Here is a 15,497-nt window from a genome sequence, read left to right on the forward strand (position 1 = left end):
AGTGCTGCCTACATAGGGGTGTAGATAAAAATTTGTACAAATAAAATATTTTATTATAGAGTTACGAAATAAATATAAATAGATACGACCGGTGTTCAACCTCAAAGATTTAAGAACAAAAAATAAAATAAAAATTAGTTAGCCCAATCCATTACATTTACACATTACACATTACACATTACACATTACACATTACACCCAATAGTTAATGTACCTATTTGTGACTTGGAATTAAGGAGCGAGTGGATGAGTCATGATGTTATAAGCAATTGAGTTTATCCAAAACTTGCGTTTATCACTTGTCTAGTTGTCTCTTGTCCGTGACCTTCGTTTAGGATTTAGGAATTAATAGTATGATACTATTTACATTTTCTTCATCAAAATATAAAAAATTTATTTGTCGCGTTTATTTTCATGGATAATAATGGCTTATGTTTCTTTACACGTTCCCCCTTCCAAGTTCCAACCATGCGAAATAGTCTAACTATATAGTACTCTATAATCCGTACTACGAAGCATCAATATAAAAGAAGCCTTTATAATCGAGAGTACATGCATAATAAATCTCATAATTAATTTTAATTTTACTAGGTTAGCATCCGTGTGATGCACGGATTTTACAATTAAAATTGGCTAAAGTTTGAGTAAAATATAAAAAGTCCAACGCTTCACGTATTATATTTTCATTGGAGTAAATTAAGAAAATTGAAAATTGAAAATCTTTTATACATAGAGGTGCATAAACAAAGAGGGAGCAATTAGATGAAATTAGTTAAACCCTTCTAAAGCCTTATGTATAACAAAAACCATTAAGCCTTCTAAAAAAATTTATCTTCGCAAATCACAATTTCCTCTCAATCGTTTTGCATTTGTGTACCTATAAAATCAAAACAACAGATTAAAAATCAGAATAAGTGAACTAAAAACAGTATATAGAGTACGTTTTTGAGGTGCAAGATCTTAAATATTCCATTTCAAACAAAAAGCTACTAGGTATTAGGTGGTTTAGATCATTGATTTTAAGGTAAAACAAACTTAAAGTTTATTGTACAACCTAATATCAACTATGCTAATAACTCCTATAAAGACTCCAACAACTTAATATCAACATAAATTATCTAAATAATAGGTACTTTTTAAAATTAATTAATTAGCTAAATAATAGCTACTACAGTTTAAAATTAGTTAGCATTTGAGCGGGAAATCTTTTCACGAGGTAGTGACACGTGTACATCTTTGAAAAAAAAGATGACATCAGCTATTGTTACTTTAATATTAGTTATAGATAGACTCTCTACACTACCTCATTTCATAATACAATGCTCACAATTGTTTGAATTTTTAATGGACCGATCTCTATTAGTAATGTCTCTAAAATAATATCTTCGCATAGAGATAAAATGATATAGTTATTGATATGGCCATTTATGAATTGATAATCTATATTGTAGCTTGAATGAATTTAGCCAATTTGCGAATCTATATTTGGTTAAATGAACATGATTTAACATTACTTTGTTAATAAGAAATTTGAAAATTTGTCTCTATAAGGCAATTATGTTTGTGGAATATGTAAAAATTTGATCGACTATTACTTCACCTACTTTTTTCATATCGTGATTAATGTATGTTTCCAATAAATTACATGGAGTACTTTTATGTTTTTACATATCAAATTATCAACAAACAATTTCATGATTTTTCACTTCTTATAAACAACTAAAAACCATTGCCATCAATTTTAATTACTTTTGTGTGTAAAATATATATCAATCTAAATTTTACGTACTAAATTAGGTTGGATATGTAACAAGGAATACAAAGCCCAACATGGTTAGACCTACCATACCAAGAATCCATGACAATAATGCAATGTGGTTTCTAGTTTGAACCTTAATCTGATTTTATAACCATTAACCAACATGCATGTATTCCACCATGTAATAACTTATAATTTTAACATATTTACTTGATTCTAATAGCACGTCTATTATACACTCAAGTGTCAATCACATTTTTTTATACATGGACACACATGATATCAATGTGAAAAGGTATAAATTTACACTTATGTGTGTAACAAAAATTGTGCAATCTCAAACAATTCAAGGTTCTTCAACTCCACAAATTCACAACACAAATATTCAATATGCACATAACTACATAAACACTTGTAAAAGCTCCAATCTATAAACTCACAAAAACAAGTTTAGAAAGAAGCAACTCAATAGATAGAAAATAAAATAAAAGAAGATTTTGTTCTATTGGAATTGCAACTGGGATAAGAAAGAAATGGAGACAAAAGGGAGAAGAATATAATTGAACTATTAGTAATAAAAAAAAAAAAAAAAAAAAAAAAAAAACAATCATAAAAATAGAAATCTAGAAAAACTAAAAGTTGTGGCTGAAAATTGTCTATTAATTTTTTTAATTTTATTTTTGTATGCCCACTCAACTCAAGTAGTACTAGCCACCTATCCTCTTTCTTCTTCTTCAACCTTGCTCTGAACAACCAACATTTTCTCTCTCCTCCCATGTGGAATGACCTGTGACTCTATTGCTTTCCATGTTTTTATACCCTAAAATCATGGAACCATAATTTCACCTTCCCCAAAATTATCTTGATTGAGAAATTATTCAATCATTAAACCCACAAAAAAAATTTTAAAAAGAAAAAACACCCACATAATTTAATGCCCTTTTAAACTTGCCATAAATACCAAAGATCTTCAAATTTGCTGATTGATTAATTGCTCCATATCCCATCTTCCTTTCCTTTTTTAGAGGATAAAAAAATACTGGATATTATTATGTTTATGCTTATTAATTGAAGAAAAATTGCTGAATTTCCCAAAAAAATAAAGATAAACAAATGGATGGGTGTAGTATAGTTTGGTTTAGAAGGGATCTGAGGGTAGAAGATAATCCAGCACTAGCAGCTGGAGTAAGAGCAGGTGCAGTAATTTGTGTGTTCATCTGGGCACCTGAAGAAGAAGGTCATTATTATCCAGGAAGAGTTTCAAGGTGGTGGCTAAAACATAGTTTAGCTCAGCTTGATTCTTCATTAAGAAGTCTTGGTACTTGTCTTATTACCAAGAAATCTACTGATAGTGTTTCCTCTCTCCTTGAGATTCTTAAGTCTACTGGTGCATCACAGCTATTCTTCAATCATTTATATGGTATACTTTTTGTAAAATAATTAAAATTATTATTTTTTGGTATTTTGTTTTTATTGTTATTGGTTGATTCTGACATGTGGGTTTTGTTGGGTTTTTTTTTTTTTTTAATTATTGATGTTGTTTGATGATTGTTTATGTTGGATTATCAATGTTTTTAGATTTGTTTATTGATTTTGGTACTTGGGTTTTGTCTACTTTACCGTAGTTTATGTTGGATTATCAATGTTTTTAGATTATGTTGGATTATCAATGTTTTTAGATTTGTTTATTGGTTTTGGTTTCCTATACATAGTTTGATTTTAAGCTTTTTATATTTATTTTATCTGAGTGAGCATGTAAAATTGGTAATATTTTTTGCTGAAGTGGGGTTATGTATTTGAGTGATTGTGGTAACTTTTTTTGTGGATTGTGATGATACATCATTGACTCTCTTTAATTGAGTAAGACTATGACCTTAGAGAAATTATTTTGATGCTAAAGGAGGAAAACCTGTCTAGTTGTACTTCACATACTAATCTTAGTAAGTACCTGAAGGTTGGAGGAAATTAAAGCCGAAAATAGAAAGAAATCGCTCCGCTTTGGTTCAGGGATGATGAATTTGTCCCTAGAGAATGTAGTGTGTCATATATTAAAATGATGTGAATGCCTGCTTGCTCAAGCTACTGCTGCCTCAATTGTGGTAGCTGAGTTTACAGTTGCCCTTTATGGTGGCTTTCTGAATTACATCAGGAACCAATTAATAGAACTTTTTTCGAAGCTATCTTGTGTGTGATCAGATAATCATTCAAAAAATTTGTTTTAGAATTTATTATATTTTGATTGAAATATATATCTTATGTAAAGAATACTACTTCATCATGGTTAACTTGGGGGTGAGTAAACTTCCACATCACCTCTGCCAATCTCCTTTTCAGCGAGTTAGCAACTTCATATAATCATATTACTCAGTATATTAACTGAAGTTAGCAACTTCATATAATCATATTTGTTTGAGTTTGACTGTGACCTTGTGATGTAATGTTGTATTGTAGTTGCTCCTTTATGTGTAGTCTCTGATTCCTCTGACTGCTTCAACCAACTGTTTTACCCTTTATTATTTGTGTCTGCGAAATTTCAGATCCTCTGTCACTTGTTAGAGATCACCGTGCAAAGGAAGTTTTAACAGCACATGGTATCACTGTGCGGTCCTTCAACGCAGATTTGCTGTATGAACCATGGGAAGTTGTCGACGAGAGGGGCCAGCCATTTAATACCTTTACTTCTTTCTGGGAAAGATGCCTTAGCATGCCTTTTGATCCTGAGGCTCCACTTCTTCCACCTAAAAGGATAATCTCTGGTTAGTAGTCCTTAAAGAACATCTCACTTTTTGGAATAATCATTTTTGAAAGGTGATTTTTCGTAATAATTTCATTTCTACCTTTCAGGAGATGTGTCAAAGTGCCCATCAGACACACTAGTGTTTGAAGATGATTCAGAGAGGGGAAGTAATGCCTTACTTGCTAGAGCATGGTCACCTGGCTGGAGCAATGCAGATAAGGCTCTAACTACTTTCGTCAATGGACCTTTAATTGAATACTCAAAGAATCGAAGAAAGGCTGATAGTGCTACTACCTCCTTTCTCTCTCCTCATTTGCATTTTGGAGAGGTCAGCGTACGAAAGGTCTTCCACCTAGTCCGCATCAAGCAAGTCTCATGGGCAAATGAAGGTAACACAGCAGGTGATGAAAGTTGCAATGTGTTTCTCAAATCTATTGGTTTGAGGGAATATTCAAGATATATGAGCTTTAACCATCCGTATAGCCACGAGAGGCCTTTACTTGGGCACCTCAAGTTCTTCCCTTGGGTGGTGGACGAAGGCTATTTTAAGGCATGGAGACAAGGTAGAACAGGTTATCCTTTGGTTGATGCTGGCATGAGAGAACTATGGGCTACTGGTTGGCTACATGATAGAATAAGGGTGGTTGTCTCTAGCTTCTTTGTGAAGGTTCTGCAACTTCCATGGAGGTGGGGCATGAAATACTTTTGGGATACCCTTTTGGATGCAGACCTTGAAAGCGATGCCCTTGGCTGGCAATATATTACGGGTACTCTCCCTGATGGACGTGAAGTTGACAGAATAGATAATCCTCAGGTATTTGTAATACCACCAATTTGATCGTATAGCTATGATTCAGACATACTGTAGAGAAGAGAAAGCATGTTACTTTCATTTCATTCATCTGGATTACAAAATAAATACCTGAAACATAAGTATTTTCCTGATGACTAAAGTAAGAGAAATGATCACCCTTCATTTTTTCTGACAAATTTCACCTAGCATGGAAGACAATAATGTGAGGAAGGATGTGCTCTCTCTTTTTTTGTTCCCATGAATTTTACATGTGTTGTTTATGCTGAATTTTTTTAAGCATTACGAAAGGTTCTAACAGACTAAGAGCTTACAGAAAACAAGCCAAGAAATGTTCTGTGCTTCTTCTCTGTATTGATCTCTCTGTTTTGTTTTGTTTTTTTAGTTTGAAGGCTACAAATTTGATCCTAATGGAGAATATGTAAGACGGTGGCTCCCTGAACTTGCAAGGCTGCCAACTGAATGGATTCATCACCCTTGGAATGCCCCAGAATCTGTACTACAAGCTGCAGGGGTAGAGTTGGGATCAAATTATCCTCTTCCCATTGTTGGAATAGATGCCGCCAAAGTAAGACTCGAAGAAGCACTTACAAGTATGTGGGAGCAAGAAGCAGCTTACAGGGCTGCTATTGAGAATGGGACAGAAGAAGGGCTTGGTGATTCTGCCGAATATGCTCCTATTGAATTTCCCCAAGATTTACGAATGGATATTGATCGTGAACCTGTTAGGAATAATAACCAAATTGACATTAACCGACGTCATGAGGACCAGATGGTTCCTAGCATCACCTCGACCTTGTTCAGGGTTGATGATTATGAAACTTCTTCAGATGTTCAGCAACATTCAGTGGGAGATGGGAGGGCAGAGGTCCCTAGAAATGTGAATGCAAATCAAGTGCAAGTGAGAGAGCCACCAAACCAAGGAGTTACTCCAGGGTCTCCAGCTCCTAGAAGAAATAATGTCACTCCACAACGTCAGGTAAACATCACATTTGGACTGCAGAATATAGAAATAGAACAGTCTACAGCTGAATCATCAAGTACTACTGGTGGTAGTCGAAGTAGTGGGGTGGTTCCTGTTTGGTCTCCCTCAAGCTCTACATTTGCTGATCAGTATATTAATGATGATGCGACAATGGGACCTGGCTCCTCATTCCTGCAGAGGCATCCACAATCTCATGAACTGGTGAATTGGAGACGCCTTTCTCAAACTGGGTAAGGCCTTAACTTTGAATTCTAGGATATTTTCACAACCACTGTAAATGTTGGTGGTGTGTCCTATTCTGGACTTTCTGGTGTTTTGAGCACTAATATGACCTTTTAGTAGAATCCTTTTTCTTTAAGTGAATCATTAATTTGGAAATTAAGGCATAGCCAAATTTTTGAAATGAAGGAAGTAACATTATGCTACATATGTATGAAAGCAGTTCCCGAAATAGATTGTTATGGACTAATGGACTCAAGTCATACATTGATTTTATAATATGAAAAATGTATCAAACCATCCCCATCTATTCCAGACTATGATTATTGCCCTGTGAGGCGTAGCACGTTTATATGCTAATTTATTGCCGATGTTTTTTTAAATACCAATCTGGCAACTGGGACTAACTTTTTATACGAATTGAAGTAGGTAATCAATGTTCATTCATTCAAACCTGGTGGACAGATCAATAATAAATCATGCTTTTGCCTTATCTGTATATAGGACAATGCCGGAAAACTAACATGCAAAACAATAATGGAAAATAGAGATTAGGAGAAGGTTGTTGAGGTTGTAGTTAATTTGAATTATTTCATTTGATTACTAATTTACTGTATAAAAACTCTTCTGAATTACTCTGTTTTTGACAGTTGAGATGATTTTGGGGAGAGCGTCCGAAGATAAGAACATTGTATATCCTGATACCAAGGCAAGTCATATAGGAGCGAGGACTTGTTATATTTATGTACACCCCGTGTATTTGCTGAAAGCAGACATCATTGTCCTGGTGCCGTGACATTCAAAAGCTCGATTGATTTCAGTAGATCTGCTTGTGCCATTTTGGCTAATTAATACCAGCACCTCTGCTTGTGCCATTCTGGCTTGTACCATTATAGTGTGTAGTTTTGCTGTATAGTTGTAGTGTTCTTGCAGGGGAAAGAGAGGAGTTGTCATAGGGATTTGTAGCCTCGAATAATCCCAGGCTTGTCCATTTTCTTTCTGTGAAATATACTCCTATTTGCTACTATTGTCAATAATAGTTCTTGGTTCTGCATCTCGCTCGATCTTGTGCAGCATCACTTCAGGTGCTGGGTTTTCCAATTGCTCTCAAGGACATTAACAAAACATGGCAATGATAGAAGCTTTAACATGCTTGTAAGCTTTTCACACCTTTACACTAAGTGATGATAAAACACGTACATTTTGCAAGGAAGTCAATGACATTGTCTATGATGAATGATGATGCAAAGTGTCACCCAAGTATATGAAAATTATATGGGACATACAAATATCGTGTCAAACTCATTACCATTACCACTTTTTATTACTTTCTACGTAATGGGCCTTAGGTGTAGATGAAATGAATTAGCTCTATTGAAAAAAGAGGAAAACCTTTATAAATTCTTGACGTGTTTTTACCTACCTTAAAATTTGTCTACAAGATATAATTATAACTCCCCATACACATAAAAAGGAGTGTAAAGGAAAGTTTTGTTTCACAAAGACTCAATTAACATAATCTCTTATTAATTAAAGACATGCTCTATGTTTACTGTTTAATAAACTTGAAACTCTAAAATTTTGGACAAATTTAGGAGAAACCAGTTTTAATAAGTACAGTAGTTTATTCTTCATTTCTTCCTTGTGGATCTTCAAACTTTCAAAATGACTTTTTTTTCAATAATGTCGTTAAATAAAAGTTTAAATCATATGAATTAAGATTATTGATATTGACTAACATAAAAGAACGAAAACAGTATGTTTCCCGGTTATTTGAATCTATTTTATGTTTCTATCCAGTGCAACATATAGAAAGAGATTAGTACCAATAAGACCATAATTGTGCTTTGACCAACTAGAGATAGGGTTTGTACTTGCAGAAGTTTCAGGGAAGCATCATTGATTGGCTATTCAGAATAAATTCTGGATAACTTTAGCACTTGTGAACCAATAACACTGCTTTCTCACTAAGCAATGTAATTCATCCTTACTATTTTTAGAATGTGGACATTGACCCAAGTGGTATGACAATGAAAATGATGCAACAACGCATGTAATATGTTACCTCTTATTTATGCAACTTCCAAGCTAACAAAAAATATCTTACGCGGAGTCTTTTTATTTGTTTCATATTGATTTTTGACATTATTCATCTAATTTATTTTGATCATCATTAGTTTTTATTTATGTTGAATTTAGCTGTTGATTTTTTTTCAATTACACAAATGATAATATTTAGAATATATTTGGTTAGAGTGTTTTTTGGGTGGAAATAGATTCAATCAAACTATTACCGTTACCAAGTGTTTTACCTAGGGATAATGGTTTCCACCTACTTGTTACCTCTCTAAAACATGAGGTAAAAAATACCCTTACTCTCCTCAAACAAAAAGAAAATGAGGTAGGTTTAAGTGATTCTTTTCTATGATTAATCAAACAAACGGAAAGGTAAGAGCTATTTATTTCCTTTCCTCTCTCTTATTTGTTTCCTTTCCACTTCATTTCCAATATTCATACCAAACGCCCCCTAATTGTCAAAGTTGTACATCGACAAAAATGACAAACATGAACAAATGAAAAACACCGAGTGAGTAAAATGATTGACATTGGATAGTTTGTTTAGCGTGGACGGTCGACAACTTGAGCCGCCTGAGAAAAGCTAACCTTAGTCTTACAAATTGTTAAGTTGTCTTCAAAGACTTTTCTAATGTTTGATATGATCACTCCAAAAGCAATCTTTTAATATCTACTGTTTTTAGGGTACCATGTTTGATAATGATTGCAAATCAACATTTCGTCTATAAGTTTCATGGTCGGTTGGTCGATATGAATCTATAATTGTGATTGTTTATGAAAATTTTGTAACCCGTAGTCCGTACTTACTTTAGCTCTACGTCGACAATCGACTACATAATGTTAGATTATTCGTACAATATCACTATTGAAGGAAATAGTTATGAAAACTACTTGGAACGGGTGATGTGATTTTATCGTGGAAATAAGCCGATACTTTAAAAAGTGTGACTTTTATTTTGGGTAGAAGATTGAATTTAATTTTTTTTTTTTCATTTTTTTTTTATGGTATTGAAGATATTTAACATCAAAGAATTCTTCAATACCACCCCTCAATTTAACCTTAACATCAAAGAACAATAATGAAGAACCATTTACACATGTAAAATTTAGAGTCAAGAACAATGATAAATGCTCGAGTTAATTAGCTATTCAACTATACAAATCGTTATACTACCTGCCTAAAAAAACTACTTTCAATTTTGCAGCAACCTTGATCATCTATGTTATTAAACATTATTTTTAATCTAACAACACTCACTCAGTCACTCTTCTTTTTCATTATTATTACTATATATTTTTTTTTTTTTTTTTTGGGTTTATAAGTTACAAAACCTTTTAAAAAAAATATAAACCACATATAATAATTTTAAAATAATTTAAATTCTATCTTCGTAACAAATTTTACAAATTAAACTAGTTGACACCCATGCCAACACTGCCACACAATATACAATATGTACGCTACGGGCCATGGCGCGGCCTACAAAGTCCAAAAACAAGTTTCCCTTGATAGGGTAATCCCGGGCAAGGATATGTGCAAGTAATAAAAAAGAAATCGATATGCGTAGAAGAGTCAAATAAACACAGTCATCTAATATTTGTGTTGGGTATAGGAAATACTATTAGGATAGCAGACCAAAAAGTCAACAAGGAATAAGTCGTACTACTTCCGTTCCTTCCTTCAATACTACTACTCCGCACCTTCCCATTTTCCATTTCCTTTTCATTTTTATCATTTTCTGTTTTCTTCTTCTTCAATCCCTAAAACCTTTCAATTATAATATATTATTTTCATTTTGTATACTAAAAATTCCTTGTTAAAATAATAAATAATTAAATATAAATTCCTTGTTTTCCTTCTCTTTCTCTCTCTTAAGGCGGCTATAAAGTTGAGCACACGCTTATTAACAACTCCTCTCCGTCGTCATCATCGCCGCCGTCTCCGCCGCCGTTTTCACCACCGTTCTTTTTTTTGCTTGCTTTCATTTTTCTGGTAATATTTATTTTCCTTTTTAATTTCACTAAAAAATTGCTCAAATTTGATGAATAATTGGTTGACTTTGATTTTTGTTTTTTTTTGTTTTTGTTAGGATCGTCAAATATTTTCCATGGACCGGTTGTGTTGTTTTAATTCTTCTGAGGTAATTCTATATTTTTTTTTAATTATTCCTCTTTTTCTGGTTGTTAATTTGATTTTTTTCATGTTAATAACGATTGATTAATTTTTAACTACTGGTAATTTTTTTGATTAATTTTGTGTTGATAGATTTTTTAAAGTTGAAATTTATATGATAATTAGTGTTTTAGGGCTTAGGTTTAATTGAAATGCAGCAGAAGTGTTATTCGGTAAAGCGATAGAGCTAATTTTTGAGTTTGAATAATGGTGTCACTTTTTTTGGTTCTTATAATTTGGAAACCAGCTATTAAAATTGAAAAAAGTTCAAAATAAAAAAAAAAGTTGATTTTATCCTGATTTTCTGCTATTATTGGGCACCTTTTACGTTGGAGTACTGAAAAATATCTGGTTTACTTTCTTTTGATTTTGATATGGAAATTATGTTTGCTAGAAAGTTTGCCAAAAAAAATATCAGTACTACGCTGTATTTTCTTCGTCTCTTAATACTTGGCAGTTGATACTGTGTCTTTCTATATGTCAATGCACAAAATTGACCATCATCCCTGGATTTTGTTTTTTATCGTGCTATTTAATGGTCCATATGCAAAGGAAATTAATAATCCTTAGAGAAATGCATATAGAAGTAAAAACATGCTCAAGTGAGATTTTGTTTGGTTCGTTCTGATGTAAATTCACAATAACAATGTTTTATAATGCGTATGTAAATATATTTATGTTTAAATGAGTGCTTTTGAAAAATGCGAAAAATAAAACTAAAAGTAGGACAATACAAAAAGAAACAAAGGGATTATAAAGTTGTTATATTGAAAGTAAACTTCGAGACTAAAACAATGTGGTCGAAGATAATCTATGAATTAGATTGAATAGTACAAAAGTCAAGTGTTCCGAGCATTAAGAGACAAATAAAAATATATAATGTACTCCATAATTCCATATTTATTTTGATGGAAAAGGGATTAATGATTAATAATCAGCCACATAACATCTACGGTGATATAACTGTTGCATATATTGCTTATGTTCAGTGATACTAATGTAATTCTTGGCTTTGCCTTTTTTTAGATCAGTGGGCAACAAATTTCATGCACTTCAGGAAAAGGAAGAAGCACTCAAGGTCAAGTTACATTCGGATACAGTCTCGTTAAGGGAAAAGCTGACCATCCTATGGAAGATTATCATGTTGCAAAGTTTGTAACAATGCAAGAACATGAGCTTGGACTGTTTGCTATATTTGATGGCCATTTGGGAGATGCTGTACCTGCCTACCTCCAGAAAAATCTGTTTCGCAATATCTTCAAGGAGGTTTGTTGGTTGGTTTTTTTATTACTCCGTATAAAACTTGAATAAGTTATACTCCCTACATTCATAAATAATAGGCCACATTTGACTTAAATTATCATAATCTACTAGCCTTGGTGGTATATTTGTTAATATATAGACAGAGATATGATGTGAAAATCATAATTTTAGATTTATCTAAACACTTTTTTTTTATTGATTTTGTATAGGTTAGTATAATGGTAAAAAGTTTACTGTGACAGTCAAAGTTGATATGACTTCAAAAATTATATGTGGCCTATTTTGTTGAGGATGGAGCTAGTATTGTTTAATTTATCTAATTTCTTGCAAAGATGATCACATTTTTTTGACAATTTTTCCTACTCATCGTTTTTTAGGAAGAGTTTTGGGTTGACCCTGGAAAATCAATTCCAAAGGCCTATGAGAAAACCGACGAAGATATTCTGGCTCAAACTACTGACATTGCCCGAGGCGGCTCCACAGCTGTTACTGCCATTCTTATTAATGGAAAAAGGTTATGGGTTGCTAATTTGGGAGATTCCCGAGCAGTTATCTCAAGAGGGGGTCAGGCTCTGCAAATGACTGTTGATCATGAGCCTAACACAGACAGAGCGACCATTGAGGGCAAAGGAGGATTTGTCTCAAATATGCCAGGTTACTTGGCCTTCCTTTTTTTTTTTTTTTTTTGTCCATTTTCTTTGCCGTCAATAATTAATTTCAATTGATAAGAGGACAAGAGGTACTAGCATAACTCCATAAGGCTCTTAGCTAAAAAAAAACATGTACTCCCTGTTTGATCTTCTTTCTCCCATTTTTGGAAGTTGGTTGAGATGAAATTAAGAATGAACATGTACAATAGAAGTTTGAAAGGTTCAAGTAACAAAATTATATTCTTGGAGAGTGTAAGAATGAAAGGCATGATACTTAACAAGGCAGGTCTTTAACACTAATTTTACGCTGTCATTGGGGACTCTGTAGCTCATGGAACTTAGCTTGTTTATTTCCTTAAAATGGATTACTGTCTTGGTAAACTCTGCAATCTTCCTGCCTCCAAATTTCCGTTGTCTACTTCTCTGCTGTATTCTCTTTCATCCTGTTTGAGTTGATCCACAATAGTATTAAGTTATTGGGCTGTAAATAGCTAGTTTGTATTATCTTGTATCATTCAAAATTCCATGACATTTGCTCGATGAATTCCTAACTAGGTTTAGCTTATTATGACCAATTTTTGTGCTATAAACTGTACATTTGTCACTTATAGAATGCGCTTAATGTTCCTGACCAGAGTTGCCCATGCTGCTGTTTGGTAACCTTATATACTTCATATTTGTTTTATGTCAGTTGGTAGAAAATTTTCCTCATATTTTCTAAATAGTGAGAAAGACAGTGTATATGAGTTAATATGGGATCTTTTTAGAGTAGCAATTAACATCCTTCAGAGACATTTGTATATCAATTGCTTGGCTTAATGTATTTCTTTTTTGGCTTGTATAGGAGATGTTCCTAGAGTAAATGGCCAGCTAGCAGTTTCTCGTGCTTTTGGGGACAAGAGCCTTAAGTCGCATCTCCGTTCAGACCCATATGTACAAGATACAACTATTGATATCAATGCCGATCTCCTAATTCTTGCCAGTGATGGTCTATGGAAGGTGATTTCTAGATTTCAGTACTGTTATTTACTTTGTACTTCTTTTAGTAAAAAAAAATCATATCCAGGCCTCTTTGGAATTCGACTTATTTCCGTTTGAGCCAAATTTGGTCCAATTGTGGGGAAAAGAGCTTTCCTTTTAATGATATATGCATTCGTAGACATCCTAATGCTCAAGGTTGAGACCTTTGGATTAGCTGGAACATCACCAATGTTGCATTTTTTTCTTGAGAAAATTGTTGTAACTGCTATATTTTGTGCAGGTAATGTCTAATCAAGAGGCCGTAGACATTGCAAAAAAGATAAAAGATCCACAAAAGGCGGCAAAACAGTTAGCATCTGAAGCATTGAAGAGAGATAGCAAAGATGACATATCTTGTATCGTAGTAAGATTTCGGTGATAGAAACCTCTCTCACAAGGTCCTTTAGTAAGCTGAATTACAGGTGCTAGCTGCTATATTGCACACAGCTCTTGATTGATATCCGCAAAGATCAGGGGAACGCTTACTTGTTTGTTGATTTTTGGTGAAAAAAAAATTACCCTTTCCCCTGGAAGGAAAAAAAACTTTGAGATTGATGCATATAAATTTATTCTTTTGCCAGAATGTGTTATTCTGTCATGTATAATTTGATTTATTAATAACTGGAGGAATCTGGGTGTTAGGTACTGTTCTGTGTGGTGTTAAGAATATGGAGCAACTTCTTTCTTTCTTTCTTTGTTAAAGATGAGTGTAAGTGGATTAATGCTGTCATTGTCCAATTAGAAAGACATATTGCACTGTACAGATGTAATGGTGATTTGATTTCTAGTAGTGATAATCTATGTTGACTTTGTATATTGAACATACAACTTTCTTTGCCAATTACCATGTCTCTATTCTTTTGAGTGAGGATTGGGGTAGGCTTTGTTTTGCACAATATCCAATCAATTGGGATTTTCTCCAACCAGACGTTCTGTTTATATAGGGACTACGAAATTATTTTTCACGATTGATCCAAAAACTGAATACAGGTAAGTAGACGGACTACTTTTTCCGGTGCAGACCGGGTTAAAGACGGTAGATTGCCTGGTTCATCCACTAACCAACCTAAAAATAGGGTGGGGTATCAATGTACTAGAATGGCCGGTGACGTATCGCCCACAAATTTGGACATTGTGGTGAGTGGTCTTAAATGTCACAAGTTGAAAGGTGGAAAAACAAGTATGGGGAAGTTGGCGGCAGTAGCTTTTGACAATTTCTTTTCATGAAGTTCTACAAATGTTGGGACAAGTATTGAGTTATGGAGTGTGCAAGCAATGTTGTCTAAGTTTGTGTATAGTTTGAAATTTTTTGGATGATAGAGTGTATGAGTGCATAGACAAAAGAGTGTAATACTCCAAATTTTCATTTATTTTACTTAATTATCAAATGGGATGTAGTTAGGTTGTTAAAGGGGTGAAGTGTTCACAATTTCATTTAAAGCAAAACATTTTTGTTGAATTTGCTAAAATGATTTTTATTTTATTTTTTTACAAAAAAAAAAAAAAAAAAAAAAAAATAAGATCAATTATTAATTTATAATGTGATAGGATAAAGTAGATTGATCTTACGTTCTTCTTCACTCATGGATTGGAGAAAGAAGAAGAAATTGATGTCACATGGATCAATTTGTGTGACAATCCATGTGGTAGCTAATCTATATAATCACAATGACACTACTACCTAGAAATTATCAAGAGCTTGTACACATTATTGGCATGTATCGTGTTTGAGATCCATGCTAAGCTTATGGGGAGTTCACTATGTTCAAGTTTAATCAATATAGTATTATCTTGGTAAGGTTTT

At 33.3% G+C, this 15,497-nt stretch overlaps 2 protein-coding genes across 3 annotated transcripts; both read left to right on the plus strand.

The window, feature by feature from the left end:
• The first annotated feature begins 2,402 nt into the window (after positions 1 to 2,402).
• Positions 2,403 to 7,565, plus strand: LOC110709639 (cryptochrome-1-like). 2 transcript variants are annotated; one of them, XM_021887847.1, is made up of 5 exons: positions 2,404 to 3,179; positions 4,297 to 4,515; positions 4,604 to 5,310; positions 5,693 to 6,522; positions 7,162 to 7,565. In XM_021887847.1, the coding sequence occupies exons 1-5, from the start codon at positions 2,873 to 2,875 to the stop codon at positions 7,163 to 7,165; spliced, it is 2,067 nt and encodes a 688-aa protein (XP_021743539.1). In that variant the 5' UTR covers positions 2,404 to 2,872; the 3' UTR covers positions 7,166 to 7,565. The 2 variants fall into 2 exon arrangements, with proteins under 2 accessions (XP_021743540.1, XP_021743539.1); XM_021887848.1 differs by lacking the exon at positions 7,162 to 7,565 and having other exon boundaries at positions 2,403 to 3,179; positions 5,693 to 6,526.
• A 2,818-nt stretch (positions 7,566 to 10,383) lies between these two features.
• LOC110709640 (probable protein phosphatase 2C 10) lies at positions 10,384 to 14,534 on the plus strand. Its single transcript, XM_021887849.1, has 6 exons — positions 10,384 to 10,580; positions 10,678 to 10,728; positions 11,787 to 12,026; positions 12,401 to 12,677; positions 13,518 to 13,672; positions 13,935 to 14,534. Exons 2-6 carry the CDS (start codon positions 10,696 to 10,698, stop codon positions 14,070 to 14,072), a joined length of 843 nt encoding a protein of 280 aa, XP_021743541.1. The 5' UTR covers positions 10,384 to 10,580; positions 10,678 to 10,695; the 3' UTR covers positions 14,073 to 14,534.
• The last annotated feature ends 963 nt before the right edge of the window (positions 14,535 to 15,497 follow it).

Source organism: Chenopodium quinoa, unplaced genomic scaffold (assembly GCF_001683475.1).
Source record: "Chenopodium quinoa cultivar QQ74 unplaced genomic scaffold, ASM168347v1, whole genome shotgun sequence".
In the NCBI taxonomy this organism is placed as follows: domain Eukaryota; kingdom Viridiplantae; phylum Streptophyta; class Magnoliopsida; order Caryophyllales; family Amaranthaceae; genus Chenopodium; species Chenopodium quinoa.